Below are 16,191 nucleotides of genomic sequence, written 5' to 3'. Positions count from 1 at the left end.
ACGGGGGCCCCAGGCGGCCCCTCTGCGGTAAGGACGCTGGTCGAACTGCTCGGCTGCTGAAGCCCACCCGACGGGACACTCCACTCACGGCGCCCCCCGGGGAGTCCTGTAAGGGTCGGATCTCCCAGCCCCGGGTTCTCGGAAATGGGCCATACAGGAACCGAAACATACTTTAAAAGTCAAAGTGACAGCCTGGCTTTGCCAATAGCACGGTATTCACGTGGTCTCTCAGAGAACGATGCGGCGGGGTATAAATCACCCTGATCTTTGAAAACTGTCAAAGAGTTTAATACAAAAATCTAAAAAAATTCCAAAAAATATCAATGAACTCCTCTGATTGTAAATGACCTTTATTAAAGCAAGCATATTCTTAGCATTCAAAACAAGTATTTTAAAAGAATGACATACGTAAGACAAACTGACGTGAGTGTTTTAAGATTATTGTAATAAAAACAAACAGACATTTGAAAGATATTTGTTACTTTAGAAAACAGACGGTGAGGACTAAAAGTAACTTCCCAAACTCACCGCCAGAATTAAAACTTCACATCACAGAAACGTTGGATAACAAATATTGGCCAACAGATTACAACACAAAAGTTGAGTAAATAAATAAAACTTTCTGATTTTTTTTTTACCAAAAAATCATGAACTGATGAAATAACAATAGAAAATGAACATTAATTTCAGGAAAAAAAGGCACCTCCAGGCAAAACTGTCAAGGCGATCCGCAAAACGCAGCGTCCTACGTACACGGCGCGCGACCGACGACGCAACGTGTCACTCTGGACGGCCCGAAAGCACGGCGGGAGGCCGGCCCGCCCGGCGGACGGGGAGCCCCCTCCACGGAGTGCTCGGTCCCCGAGGCGAAGGGCTCCCAGGATGGGTGGCCGCACACGGGTCTCCCTTCCGAAGCCGCGCGTCCCCGTCGCTCCCGTCACAGACTCGACCGTCTCTCCGGCCGAGGCACACACCTGGTGATGGCGGCTCGCCACAGCACCGGGGCCAGCAAGAGGCTGAGAGTGGTCACGCTCAGGACGAGAAGGTACACCTGCAAAAGGCAAGGCTGTCGGCGGCCACGCGCAGGACTAGGAGGTGCCCCACACACCCCACAGAGCCAGGGGCGCGTGCACACGTGGACGGAGCAGCAGGGAGCCCTGCGCCCTGATGGGGACCGGAGCCCACGGGCTCAGGCCGCCAGCAAAGTGAGCACGTGGCCTCTGGGCAGGTCTCGGACGGAGCCCGGGCGCGGATGTTGTTCCTCAGCCCTCGCTTCTTCAAAACCGAGCCCCATCCCATCTCCCTGACACGCCCGGGGACGAGGGGACAAACATGGAGGTCTGAACACTTACAGCGCGTCCCAGGCACCCAGAGGAGCTTCTGTACTCCTTTGGCCTAAATCAGGGCGCGGGTGTGCAGAGCCCTGGTGGCGGGGGGAAGGGGGGCTCAGGGGCAACAGGGTGCCCACGGGAAGTAGGCTCGCTGTAAGGGGGCGGCAGGCAAACGCCCGCCCCGGTTCAAGGCCCCACCCGACAGGCTCACACAGGTGTGCACAGAAAGTGCAAAACTAAAGTCAGGTGCAGGAGGGGGCTGGGGTCCTGCAAGGGTTGAGTGAACTGCTGAGTAGAAGCTGCCATCCGTGAGCCTGGACGTCCACAATCCCCAATCTGAGAGTGGCCCGTCCTTCAGCTAGAACCATGGGCCTGGTGAACGGGTCCCCATGGTTGCGAGTGCGTAGGGGAAGCTTGTGCGGTCTCCTGGCTGCTCCTACACCATGACCCGACATTCACCCATTCATCTACGGCAGAATCCCTTCAACGTCCACCCTGCTTCCACCGGAACAGCGGCGTCACCGGTCCTCAGATCACTCGGGGCTCACACGGGCCCTGCTCTAAAGGACGTTCACTCTTACCACAGTGGACGGCAGACTGTGACCCACTGACCCTGGGGTGGGGGCCACAGCCCACAGGCCCCAGCCAAGCACAAACGTCCTGCTTGCCAAATTTAGAAGTGACAACCAGGGGTCATCAGACGGTATTTATCAAGTTCTAACTCACGGCCAGTTTTCCAAGGGCAAATGAACGAGACTGGAGAGGACGACAAGGCAAGTGCAGCGCAGCAGGTGGGCGTGCGCCCAGCCGGCCGGCGAGAAGGCCAGGCCCAGGATGAACGGACCAGAGACAAGGGGGAAGGAGGCAAATGGGGGGTGGGGGGCTCACCTTCCAGGCACCACGAGGGGGCTCAGCGCCCTGCACACTTCAAACTGTGGTGGGGGAAGGAGGGAGCTGATCAAAGACACCCCAAGCTTTGGAATATATTGATACGTAGGAAAAACCTCCGAGTATTTTATACATAGGAGTTTCTCATCATTTCTATTGAAGTTTTCATTCCAACTCTCTAAAACTTGGAGACACGGTGTCTTCAGAAGCACCTCTCACAGCAACCCAAACCCTTTGACAGAGGCAAGTGTTGCAACGTATTTTATGAAAAACCCAAAACAAACGAGGAACTTTCGCGTAACAGCGTTCTAGGTCTGCCTTTTCAGCAGTCTCCAGGTTCGGACCGAGTTCTCGGACGTGGTCCCGGGAAGGCCGGGGCTCTTGGCTGGGCTGACGGCCATGCAGGAGCTAGCGGGGAGCTTTCAGACTCGGTGCTTCTCTTTTCGCCAGAGATACCAAGGGGCCGGGGCAGCGGCAACAACGGAGTCAGCCCTCCACACCAGGGCAGAGGCGGTGCGCCGGCCCCACACCAGTGGCAGGCAGGGTGCTCAGACACCAGGGTCGGGTGTGTGGGCCGGGGCTCCCCAAACACACACAGAACGTGGGAGCAGACTCACCTCCCGAGAAATGATGCCCGCTCTGCGCGCTCTGCTCCCCAGCACGAAGGAGAGCTCGCTGACCTGCGCCAGCCCCGCGGCCACGATCCACTTGACGTACTGACTGCTCTTCGGCAGGAGGAGAGACAAGACCAGAGCTGCCAGGGCAAACTGCCAGGATGTCTGCGTCACTGCCTCGGCCGAGCAGAAACCAGACGGGAGCCCTCGCCTGACACACTGGGGACACGTGCAGAAGAGCCCAAGGGACAGAGAGTGGCTGACAGAGACCACGCCAAGTAACACCAAGGTTCAGGCTCACTAGCAGACAGCTGGGTTTCCCCCAAACGAAGTCAACAGCAGTAGACACCGGGCAGCCCTCAAGGACACCTGACTTCCTAAGGACAGCACCGTATCTCTGTCACGTGAGCAAAGTCTAGAGGCGAGCAGCCCGGAACCCGTGGGGCACGTGCCGCAATCGCCTGGGACTCGGGCTCCTTCACGTCAGGGGTGCCTGGGCGGCTGTCGGTTCAGTGTCCGACTCTTGATCTGGGCTCGGGTCCTGATCGTGGGGTCGTGAGATCAAGCCCCCGTGGGGCCCCATGCTGGGCAGAGTCTGCTGCGTGAGATTCTCCCCCTCTCCTTCTGCGACTCCCACCCCAGTTCACAGAAATCGGTATCTTCAGTCAACGTCTATAATCTACAGAGCCAGACAGCCACTGGACAGGTCCCAGGACCCCGAAATGAAGGTTAACGTGGCAACTGGAGAGTCTCCTGTCATGGGGGACCGGCAGCCGGGAGGGAATCCTCAGCGGCTGCTAAACGGGACATTCGGGGGGTGCCTGGACAGGCTTGGGCGGCCCCCGCCCCGCCCCAGGGCCCTGCCCACGGCACCTCTTCTAGCTGGCTGTTCCTGAGTTATATCCTCCTACAATAAACCACCGACTTAGTGGGCAAAAATTTTATAATAATTTGAAAACACAGCAACAGTGAGATGTATGCTCAGGAAGAACGTCCGAGGCCCGGGGCCTCCCGGGACGTCCACAAGTCACTTTCCTGGCTCCGCTCTCGCGACTCCCCATTTCAAACCTACCCGATTCTGAGGCAAATGAAGGAAAACAAACCCCAAGGCCCCGGTCCTCCCCTGCCCGGTGCCAGACTGCTGGGAGGCAGGAGGGGCTCTGGGTAAGCGGCCTTGTTGGAGCTTTGCAGACTCCGTGTCCTGCGGGTAGGAAGTTAGGCTCTGTGCCCCATAAATAAAAAATGACGGGTGCCGTGCCAGCCGCGAAGCACCGAGGAGACTCCATACCTTCACGATCACCACCGACAGCGTGAGGACCATCAGGACGGTGAGCTCGTACACCACGAAGGTGGGGAACACGTGCAGCCCTATGAGGGAAAGGACAGACACGGTCACTCTCGCAGGTCACCACCGGCCTCATCCTCCAGTCACGAGACCGTGATGCTCAGGCTTCCTTTTTCCTTGACCCAGACAAAGTCACCTGGTGAGTGTGACCCCACGGGGCCCCGCACACGTGGCTCGCGCTGCTGGCGGCCCTGGAGCCGGCTGGCCACCGGGACAGCAGCCCGGGTGCCGAGGGCTATCCTCCAGCAGACCTCACCCCCAGCACTTGGCAAATGGCACAGCAGGCAGCGGCCGAGTCACTTTCCTTTGTGAAAACACTCCTTGCGAGGCGCAGACACTTCCGGGGCCTGGCCGCTCGCAGCCCCTCGCCGCCCTGACAACGCCCGAGAACAGTTTTCCCGCTGCGGCTGTGCCTGCTGGGAGGCTCTGTGTGCCGGGGAGCCGCTCCTCACTGGGTGGCCGGCCCCACACCCCCGAGGGTGGCACCTGGAGCTCATGTTGGAGCAGGAACACGCGCGGCCCCTCAGCAGCCTGCATCTACCCGTCTGACTCAGAAACACAAACCCAAGAAGACAGCCTTCTCGCCCTGGAATGCAGACGCGTCCACCCTTGACGGCCCTGCTGCTCCACGGGGGCGGCTGGCGAGCACCTGCCCCACCTCCTTCCCGGCAAAGTCCCTCTTCCCGGGTCTGCCTCGGGGTCCTCCCCAACCTGCGGTGCTCCCTGAGCACCCCCCACAGCCCAGGGCACACCGGGCTGGCACGACAGGTGTGGACCAGCTCTGGCTACACCTGTGCTCCTCCAACTCGTCACGGTGTCACCGTGGTCAGTAGGAAGTGACCAGTGTGAGCACTCCTGTGCCCGCATCTCCAACCAGGCCTGCAGGCATGGCCCCGATTGGGGAGCGGGGCCCTGCCCACCCATCTCCCACCAGGCACCCTAATGCTTGTGTTGCTGACTTGCCTCAAGGTTCAGGGGCCTCCCTAGCCCAAGGGTAAGTGTGCGCTGGGCCCAGGCACACAGGCCAGACGGCAGAGGCTCTCCACTCCGGTGGACACTGCTCACTCACGACCTCCGTGCCGTGAGCAGAGCGCCACGTACGCAAGGCTTGGAGACAGAGACAAAGTCTGTGCTGAGGCACGCGGCCACCAGTCTTCCTGCTTCTGGCCTTTCACTCATTCATCCTCTCAACAGATACCACCCATACTCCTGGGACAGCACAAGGGGTACAGGCTCTGCACGCCCACGCCAGGGCCACCGCCAACAAAGCATGGACCCTGGTGGGCCTCCCGACCTCTCTGCAGACGTGAACTTCAGGACAAACAAGCAAACACAGCACGGGAACTGGATCGCGGCACGCGGTCTGTCCGTCAACACTAGCCCCACGTTCACCTCGAGCGCGCACTAGGCCCGCTGATGTCGGGGGGAGCCGTCCCACCCCACTGGGGCCCACAGCGGCCTCCAGGGCGCCTCCAAGAATGAGGAGGGGCCGTGCCCACTTCTGAATTCCTCTCTGTGTCCCAGGGAGGGGATCCGAGAGGATGAAATCCTCAGTGAAAAGTCTGTAACAAGAAACATGTAAAAAAACAAAAGGACACCCGGGTGGCTCAGTTGGTTGGGCATCTGCCTTCAGCTCGGGTCATGATCCCGGGGTCGTGGGATCGAGCACCGCATCAGGCTCCCTGCTCCACGGGGAGTCTGCTTCTCCCTCTGACCTTCTCCTCTCTCATGCTTACTCTCACTGTCTCAACAAATAAAATCTTAAAAAAAAAAAAACAAAAAACACGTCCGGGCTTCATCCATAAGATGAGAAGTGACAGGGGACTCATCACCGTGGTCGTGCAGGGTGGTAGAGGGCCACACGGGCCTGGTCACATCCACTCCATTCTGCCTCTAGAGCTGCCCTGACCAAGCTGCCCCAGTTCACATGCGGAGGCCACAAGCCCATGTGACTGCATCCGGAGATGGCTTCCGGGGGTACTAAGGGTGACAAGAGGTCACAGGGTGGCTGCCTGAGCTGGCGAGACTAGTGTCCTCGTAAGAGAAGGGGACACAGGAGTCCTCCCCTGCATCCCTTCCTTTGTCTCCATGTGTCCATCTCTCCATCTTGGTGTCTGTCCCCGAGCACACTGTGTCCCAGGAAAGGACACATGAGGACCCAGCAAGCAGACAGCCACCTGCAGACCAGGAAGAGGCCCCCTCAGCTCCACGGTCGGCCGGACGCTGGCCTGCGTTTGGGCAGCCAGAGCCATGGCTCAAATACTCATCAATACAACATGAACGAAGACGCCTGGGGGACTCAGCTGGGGAAGCGTCTGCCTTCGGCTCAGGTCTCGGGGTCCCGGGATCGAGCCCCGTGTCCGACTCCCTGCTCACTGTGAAGCCTGCTTCTCCCTCTCCCCCTGCTCATGCTCTCAAATAAAGAGTCTTTAAAACAAGGCAGCACAAAGGAATGGGTCCGGTGGGGTCTCAGTGACACGGGGCTCACAAAGTCAGGTGCCAGCTGCACCGTGATGAGGAGCAGAGGCAGTGACACCTAGAGCAAGAGGGACACGGGAGCTGAGTCCACACTGTGCCCCCACCACACGTGCCTGGGGCCCTCCTGCCCTCTGAGGGTCCCGCCATCTGCCCTGAAACCCCTCCCTGAGCGGCTGCTGCCTCGGCATTCAGCCCCCCGGGGGGGCCCTCATTCACTCCAGACCCCAAACTGCCCTTTGCTGGTCACACTGGTCTCACTGCTCAGAGCTTGGTCAGGGCCCTCGGTGCCCCTGTTGTGGTTCTGGGACCCCAGGGTCACTTGCCCTGCCCAGGACTGACTGTGGCCCGTGGGCCCTCCAGTCCTATGGCCCCACAGGGCCTGACGCACGGCAGGGGTCAGGGACCGGGTTCGTGTGCACGTCACTGAGGCATTGTCCCAAACAGAACCCTTCTGTGTTGCTTAGAACCCTAAAGAGAAAAGCTCAGCCCCGAGCGGCGGGAGGGTACACACACTTCTCGGCTGAACGTGACGGATCAAAGCAGAAACATGCAGCGCCGTCTCGTCATTGGGCACCCGCGATCTCTGCAGGTCAAGAACCCTAACGTGAGGAAGAGCCGAGCGTGCCTGTCGGAGCGCGTCGGCAGGTTTTCTCATCTAGCCAGCACACGCTGCCGCAGCCCCCCAGCCAGGACAGGAGCCACGCGGGCGTCCTTGCGATGCAGCCCCGGGGGAGTGTGGCCCAGGACTTTGTCAGAGGGAGCCGGCACCTGTCGGCCTCATGGGTCCTCGCCTGGAGAAGCAGCGGTCGGAAGGGGGAGAGCAGGATGAGGGGACCTGGGGGGCAGGAGGGACAGAGACACACAGACCCAGACACAAGGACAGAGGACAAGGGACAGGACGGGGACGGACGGGAAAGGGGGCAGCGTGAGGGGCACGTGTGGGCGAGAAGGTTCTCTTGGAACACCACGGACACCCATCCCTAAAGCAGCCGCGAAGGGTCTCCTCTCGCCTGGTGACAGGCAGTCTCCCACCCTGCACCCCACTCTCAGGACCAGCCGCCCGCGCTCTTTGAGGTTCTGGGTCTCGCTGGGGCGGCCCTGAGCCCGTCAGCGGGTGCAGGCGTGGTGCAGGAGCTTCCTGGCTGGAAGGTGGCCGCTGCATGGTCACCCCAGGTGAAGAGACGCCTGACAAAGGGGCACTGGCAGAGCAGCGACCTCCACAGGGCAGCTGAGTTTTCTGGCATCGAAGTTAATCTTCCCTCCCAAATGTCCTGTTTTGGTGCTGACTTTAAGCTGCTAACTTGCTGGGCACCTGTGCCTTTCCCACAGAGTCGAAGGTGGGGTCGTCCTCCCCGAGGGCATCTGAGTACCCCCGGAGCATGGCCGCTGATCAACAAGTTAACGTTCCCGAGTGCAAATGCCCCCTTTTTATTAAGATCTCTCTGCAGGGGGCGCCTGGGTGGCTCAGCGGGTTAAGCCTCTGCCTTCGGCTCAGGTCATGGTCTCAGGGTCCTGGGATCGAGCCCCGCATCGGGCTCTCAGCTCAGCAGGGAGCCTGCTTCCCCTTCTCTCTCTGCCTGCCTCTCTGCCTGCTTGCGATCTCTGTGTGTCAAATACATAAATAAAATCTTAAAAAAAAAAAAAAAGAAAAGAAAAAAGATCTCTCTGCAGACCCCAACTACTCTGGAGCTGTTCTGGCTGCACAGACAGAAATATGTGAGTAGGTCGCAGAAGTCTCACAGCCACCATGTGACTGTCCCCGGGGGACAAGGGCAGTTACCTATGGATGCGAAGAAGATGATAACCAGGAAGTCACGGATGGGCTCAATGTAAGCCACGACCTCCTCGGTGACCATGTGGCCTTGGGAAGAGATGAGCGCGCCGGCCAGGAAGCAGCCCAGCTCCATGGAGACGTCCAGCAGCTCCGTGACCTGGGGGAAATAGAAGGGCCACATGTCACTCATAGCCAGGAGTGGGTTCACGCTCAAAGGCTGGTGTGTCGTCACAGCAAAGGCTCATCTTGAAGTCCCCTGAGGGGACTCTGTGGGGACGAGCAGAGACACACGCAGCAAGTGAATGTGAGTTGAATCTGCCATATAGGAAAAAAAAATTAAAATTTGAAATAATCATTCAAATTTTTGAATGACAACATTTTTGAAAATTTATTTTAAATATTTGTGACAGATTTTCTTTATCCTGACTCAGTGACTACCCAACTACGCCAAGAAAACACATTCACATAAACCGTCCCGTCTCCAGCCAAGGGCACGTCTAGGGCAGTGTGACCAGCGAAGCCCGAGGGCACAGGACCCCAGACGGGGACGCCCGCATGTCCGCGGCCGGGTCGCCGCCCAGGTCCGGGCTCCAGGGCTCCTGGCCACGGCCGTTAAAGGCAAAGCTTCGGGTGCGCCCCTCCGCGAGGCGATCCCGACGCAGAACGGCCTGAAAGCCGCTGCCGTGTCTTCCTCTGCGGAAGTGAAGCCACACAGAGGCCGGCAGCCACCAGAGAGGGGCGGGAGAGAAACTCGCTCCGCAACGGCGCCCGGGACGAGCCCCACCACAGAACGCACGACCCTCACACCAAACACCAAGGAGCCCCGCTGAGAAACCCAGGCGGGAGCGGCCGCACACGGTGCGCTCACGGGCCACGGCTCGCAGGCCGGCACCCGGGCTCTCCCCGCACCCGCGCCCCTGCAGTGGCGGCTCACGCCCAGCGGACTCCGGGACCTCGCGGCTGCTGGAGAGCCCCTGAGGGCCTGGGGAGCCGGGCAGCAGGCGGGGGCAAGTGGAGAGTCAGACCTGCAGACTTGTGCTCACACACTCACACGCACTTGTCCTTCCACACGAGCACATGTACAACCACACACTCGCACACACGTGCGCCCGCTCTCATGCCCTTGTGCTCACTCGCACAAGCACGCTCACACCCACGCACTCAACGCCTCTTGGCTTCTGACAAGGTGACCTGCGCCCCAGCGCGGCGTGGAGAGCCACACGCGGCACCAGACGTCACCCACGGCCCCGTGCCCCGCGCTCTCCCGGCCCCCCGACGGCCGCGGCTCTCAGGCGAGCAGCAGAGCAGGTCGTCCTGCGGGAGACTCGGCCTCCCACCCGGGGAAGACACGACCTGGCGGGGCCGCGGAGCGCCATCCGGCCGCAACCTGGAACTTGGAGCGCAGGAAAATCAAGAACTTCCGTTTATTAAAAACGCTATGAAGAGAGCGGAAAGGACAGTCACGGGTGAGAAGATACTAAGCAAACATATGGGACCCAGAATTTCGGCCATAAAGGGAGCGGAGCACAGAAACCCAGGGCGCCCCCTCGGAGCAGGGACGCAGGGGCGAGTCCGCGCACGTAGAGCGCAGGAGCATGGTCCCTGTGCCACGGGGGGACGGGCGAGCCGGGGGCCGTGGGGGTTTTGGGGAGCAATGACAGAAATGTTCAGACAGCGCTGACCGTTGCACGGTGCTGTGAACGTGCTGAAAACCACAGACTTGTACGCTTCCATTAAAAGGGCTAAAATGGCTGATTTTGTTATACATATTTTTAGTAAAAAGAAGCAAAGACAAAAAATTTCCCAGAATATGTTAAAAATTCCTGCAAATGAGTAAGAGAAACAGCCAATGCAACAGGAAACGACCCGAGGCTTCTGACGGTCCAGCCCCAAGGAGGGTGTCCACGCAGCTCAGGAGGGACGTGGAGTCAAAGCCTTGAGGAAACACCGCACGGGTGCGGGGGAGGGTGCAGAGACCCTGACCGCTCCGCGGCGCGGGGGTGGACACAGCGCGTCCCTGGCTGCCTGGCGCCCACCTCAGCACCAGCAAGCCGACGCCCGCGCGCCCAGCCGGGAGCACGCCAAGGGGGGCCGTGAACGGGAACCAAGCCTAAGAGCCAACGACAGAGGACGGGCTGTGTCACACTATCTCAGCGCCACGAGGGTGCCTGAGCTGTAAGACCGTCTCGGGAGCAAGCCGGCCGGCACCTGACGCGTGTGGGGACCCAAGCAGCTTCTCAGGAGGAAACCCGCTGAACCTGTGCAGCCCTGGGATGACAGACGGACGTCATCCGGGCAACTCGGCTTTGCCGGACGTCATTGTCAAGAAAAATTCTCCAGAATGGACAAAGCAACGTAAGAAAAATGAAAAACATCACACACGTGAGCAGCTTCGAGCAGAAGCGAATCTTAGACTTCTGCCAAGATTATCAAATACTAGTAGACGATTAAATCGTACACAAGGAATCACTTTTTGTTAAAATCCTTTAAATTAAAATTAACCTTTTAGTTTTGAGGGAAGTGTCGATTCACCTGCAGTGTGAGAAACCATCCAAGGAGTTCGCACACGCCCCTTGCTCGGCCCCCCCAGTGGTGGCGTCTTCCTAATCAGGGCACGAGATCACAGCCAGGCTACGGACACAACACGGTGCTGACACGCGCAAGGGTCCGTGACAAGGATCCTTCCCCCTCCCTCTCCTCACCGCCTGGCAACCAGCAAGCTTCCCTCCATTTCTGAAGTTCCATCATCCTAAACGTCACGTGAATGGAATTGCAGAGTACGTGACCTCAGGACTGGCTTTTCCTGCTCGGGATACTTCCCTGGAGATTCACGCACCAGCTGTTTCAGACCTGGGCGGTCCTCTTGGTGCAGACGGACCACAGCTGGTGGAACCGGGCACCTGCTGAAGGACCGGGGCGCTGGCTGCTGAGAGACAGCCGCTGCGCACATTCCCAGCTGAGCTTCTGGTGAACCCGGTGGGGAGAGCAGCTGTGGGGCTGCAGGCGACACCAGCGCCGTGGACTGTTTGCGGGGCTCTAACCGCCTCTCCCCCGTTCTCTCACTGGGAGTGTGTCCTTTAAACAAGAAGGCTGCTGCTAAAGTGAACCTCCTACTTTCTTTTTCAAATTTTCACATTACGCCAAAAGAACTCGCACTGCTGACCGGCTCTGTCGCCACCGCACAGGACCCAGACCTGCTCTAAACGGTTGGTCCGGTGCGGACACAGAGCTGTCCGAAAGTCTGGGACAGTGTAGCGCCGGTGATGCCGGCAGTCCACGCGGCTCCCGCAGCCAGGCAGACCTCCTGCGGTCGGTCCCACACCCGAGGAGCCCTTTCCACCAAGTGCCTAATGAATGGGGCACCCGGGACGCTCAGTCTGCTGCTCAGGTCACGCTCTCAGGGTCCTGGGATCGAGTCCCACGTCAGGCTCCCTGCTCAGCGGAGAACCTGCTTCTCCCTCTGCTCCTCCCCGACTCATTCTCTCTCAAAAATAAAATCTTGAAAAGTATGGGAACAAACAGGTTCAGCTTGTTGTATTAACACTGAGGGGGAGAGTAATGACTGTGCATAAAATAAAAATACGACCACGTGTTTCAAATATTTCAACTACATTAAATTAAAAAGATAAAGAACCGATCATAAGCTTTCAAGTCAGTATGTAAGTAACAGGTATTTTGAGAATTACCATTAACATTAAAAAGATGAAAGCAGAGATTCCTAAGATAAGGATTTCTTTGTTCCCTTTGCCTTCCACATGCAGTTTCCGATAATATGGTCCAATGAGGTAAGTCTTTACAACAAGACACAGAAGGAAGGCGGCAGCCAGCGAGAAGAGGCTCTGACCGACCAAAGCCAGGATCCGCAGAGTCTCCATGACAGCGCTAGGAGAGAAGAAAGGGGGGTTACTCCACCTCCAGAGCACCCTCCCCTAACACCCAATAAAACGGGCTTCCACTCGTTTTTCCCTGACGTCACAAAATAAATCTCCCCAATCATTTTTATTTCCAAATACTAAAAACCTATCGATCACATTAATTCTAAACAACTTGGTTCAAACTAATTCCTTGACTCTAATATGCAAGCACAACTGTTTTGCCATCAACTTTGAAGCAAATCCGTGTATGGGGCATGAGGACTCCTGACCGCAGCTCACGGCTCAGTGACTGGGACAGAACTCCTCACCCGGAACTAACCCCCACTCGAAATTCCTCCCGAGGCGACCGTCACCCTGCAGGCTCAGCACTCGAGGTCCAGCCACACGACCCCAGAGACCTGCCACCGAACAGCCCCTCGTGGCCAAGGCAGAACCCCGAATTTCCTGTGGGTTACTTCGTCTCAGAGAACAGGATTTGGGGCTGAGCTCCCATTAGAATACGCTATTTACCTCTCGGAAAGTATTCTAGATCTCAGTGAAAAAACTCACAGAGGAAAGGCACTACTGTGTGTTTATTTTTACAAGGAGTACGCGTATTTTTTACTTAATTTATTTTTGAAAACTTAGTTCATCATATTTACGAAACGATTTAGTCTAAAATTCTGGTTTCAAAGTTCTCAGTGGAAGAACACTGATCTGATTACTAGGTGAGAATTCATCGCTGTAGTCAAAGCTTAAACTAGCAGCAATGGGCACGAACGTCAAGTCGCACAGGACAGATCACGTGGGGGAAGGAGACCCAGCAGGGCTCGAGCGCCCTCCCAGTGGAAGGCTCCTCACGGGTTCCCCACGAGGGAGGCCAGCGTATGGACCTGGGGGCTGAGTCCTGGCAGGCCTGCACACAATACACATTTTGTTTTCAAGTGACTTGGGAGCACGTACCACAGACCATATCTGAGTCCACAAGATAAACACCTCAACAAACTTAGGAGAGTTAAAATCATACAAAGACTGTTTGTTCCATGACCACAGTGGAATCAAACTAGAAATCAGTAAGACAAAGAGAACAGGAAAATCTCCATGATCACATGGAAATTACGCATCAGACTTCTAAATAATCCACAGGTAGAAGAGGAAGCATCAAAGGAAATGTTTTACAATAACTGAGCTGAATGAAGATAAAAATGCAATATATTCAAAATAAAAAAAAATCAAAACAAAAAAAATGCAATATATCACAATAAAAGAAACGCAGCTAAGACAGAGCTGCAAGGAAAATTTGTAGCACTCAGTATAGTAGGAAAGAAAAAAGGCTTCAAATCAATAACCTATGTTCACAGCACAAGAACCTAGAAAAATATAAGAGCAAAATAAACCCAAAGTGAAGGAAAAAAAAAACAAAAGGAAAGGAGGAAAGGAAAAAAATATGTAAAAAAAGGAGGGGGGTGGAAACCAATGAAATTAAAAACAGAAAAACAAAGAGGGAAAACCAGTGAAACAAAGAGGTGGTAACCTGAAGAGACTAATAAAACTGCCAAACCTCTAGAAAGACTGACCAAGAAAAAGAGAAGATGGGGAGCAAAACAGATCCTACAGACACCAAATGGATGATAAAGGAACCTACAAACAATTCTACACAAACAAACTTGACAAATGACACGGAACGGACCAAGTCTTTGAGAAACCAAGCTATCACAGCCCAACCACACGCAACAGATGATGTGAACAGCCTCCACTAAGCACACTGAATGATCTGAACAGGACCACTAAGCAAACTGAATTTGTAATTTAAGAAAAATCCCCCAAAAGAAATCTCAAGACAGGTTTCACCAGAGAATTCTACCAAATACCTAAGGAAGAATTAATAGCAGTTTTATACAATGTTTTCCAGAAAACAGAGAGAGAAGGAACATGTCCCCAGTCGTTTCATGAAGCTAGTGTTACCCTAATACCAAAACTAGAAAAGATTACACACCAACCTCGCTCGTGAACTCAGACGTAAAGATTCTCAACACAATACTAGCCAACTGTGTAAAACGCACGGAGAGATCACAGACCACAACCCCAAGGTGGGGCTCCTCCTCGGGTGCTCACGGCCGGTCTGACGTTCCCAAGTCAGTCCACACAACCCGCGGCTCAGCTGCCCGAGGGAGGAAACCATGTGATCGCGTGGAGAGAGGCGCGGGAAGGACGAAATCAAGCGCCAACAGCAAACTCAGAAGGGAACTTCCTTAACCCATGAAGAACACCTACAAAACCCCCAGAGTTAGCGTCCCACTTCCCGCGAGGGAGGGGAGCGGATGCTTCCCCCGCCACGAGGAGGGCAGGAACGCAGGCTCACGTGCTGCTCACGAGGGCCGGGCGCCGCGGCCTAGCGCAGCACCAAGCGATGAGAGGCTCCCGGATGAGAAAGGAGCCAATGAGGGGCCGGAGTCAGCACTTCAAGGGGCTCCGCACACTCTCCAAGTGATTCCCTTTCTGGCGGGTGTTCCCGCGACGGGCTGTGCGCGCTGCAGAGCCTGCGCCTTTCTGCATGAACTTATTCTTCCACTTTCCCATCTGGCTTCTCTCTCCACGTGAACCTAAGCAAGTGCAGCTCAGGTTCTGGGACGATTTTACTGGCCGGAGGGAAAGGAGGACCAGGCGAAACGGTAACAGCGGAGACACTAACGAGAGAGCCCACAATGATGGCGTGCACGCACGCATACGCACACGCACACTCAATCGCGCACACGGTCCCACACACAAATCCTTCACCCAGGCGGCCCCCACAGCCCCCGTTCCGGCATTGTTGGAAGCGCTCTTCTCTTTTAACCCGTTTGCTCCTAACTACTCTGTCAGGGAGTGACCCCCCACCCCCACCCCCCGCACGTTCTAGACGACCAAACCGAGCAACAGCGGGGTTGGGTAGCTTGCCGGGGCGACAGACGCAGGGCCGGGCAGCGGGCAGCACAGCGGGGCGGCGCGCACCTGGAGTGGGAGCCGGCTCCGGCCTGGATGAGGGTGGGCATGCCGGCGATGAGCAGCCCCAGCTGCACGTCCTGCACCACGAGCATCCCGAGCAGCACCGCGCCATAGTCGACGTCACCTGCCGGACGGAAAGCCCATCGGTAGCACAGGGTTAGAGAGAGAAAGTGTCCCGAGTTGAAACACAAGCATCGTGCAAATCTCCAAAATAATTCCAATACTTCCGACGCCTTCACAGAATGCATGCAGACTTTAAAATCTCTTTGAGAGCAAACACGGAAACATCTTAAAAGCTTTTTGTAAAGAAAACCTCCAGTTTATATGAACTATCTTTTACTTATATAATTACAGAAAAAACCGCCATCGTACAAAGAAGGTGTGGACGCAAGAAGGTGACGGGCCCGGATGGCCAATTTCACTCTGGGTCCCCAGAGCACGGGAAGCAGACTTCACGTCCAGCCTTTACTGCTCCCCGAAGCGATGCAGGGGACCGGGCCTCGCCCCCTCCTGCTCGCACCTCCAGCCCGCTCTCCGCACCACCTGGCCACCTGTCCCTGAGACAAACGCAGCTCTGCTAAGAACACTGGCTCACCAGGTGGACGAACAGAAAGGCTGCAGCCAGGGCCTGAAGGAACTACGTCGCTCCTCTGCAAAGACGATGGGACACGGGTACCATTTTCCCCAACCTAATGTGTCACATGGGCCCCTGACATCTCCATAGTCAACCAGCAGTTCTGGCTTTGGACCCCTTTTTGTCTCCTTTTTTTAAAAGATTTTATTTGTTTGAGAAAACAAGTGAGCAAGAAAGCACAAGTGGGGGTGCGGCAGGGGCAGAGGGAGAAGCAGGCTCCCTGCTGGACGGGAAGCCTGACGTGGGGCTCGATCCCAGAACCCCAGGACCAAAACCAGAGCCAAAGGA

At 56.6% G+C, this 16,191-nt stretch overlaps 1 protein-coding gene across 1 annotated transcript in view; it reads right to left on the bottom strand.

Annotated features, from left to right (window-relative positions):
* Nucleotides 1-334: 334 nt before the first annotated feature.
* The window catches only part of TMCO3 (transmembrane and coiled-coil domains 3), a 40,125-nt gene continuing 24,268 nt past the window's right edge, over nt 335-16,191 (bottom strand). Inside the window, 6 exon segments of the mRNA XM_047720485.1 lie at nt 335-1,051; nt 2,837-2,986; nt 4,122-4,201; nt 8,437-8,587; nt 12,117-12,312; nt 15,276-15,393. Coding sequence (XP_047576441.1) covers nt 938-1,051; nt 2,837-2,986; nt 4,122-4,201; nt 8,437-8,587; nt 12,117-12,312; nt 15,276-15,393 — 809 coding nt within the window. The 3' untranslated portion in view covers nt 335-937.

This window comes from Lutra lutra, chromosome 3 (genome assembly GCF_902655055.1).
Source record: "Lutra lutra chromosome 3, mLutLut1.2, whole genome shotgun sequence".
NCBI classification, from domain to species: Eukaryota; Metazoa; Chordata; class Mammalia; order Carnivora; family Mustelidae; genus Lutra; species Lutra lutra.
Note: the sequence above shows the minus strand (reverse complement) of the source record. Positions and strands in the feature narration are given on the sequence as shown.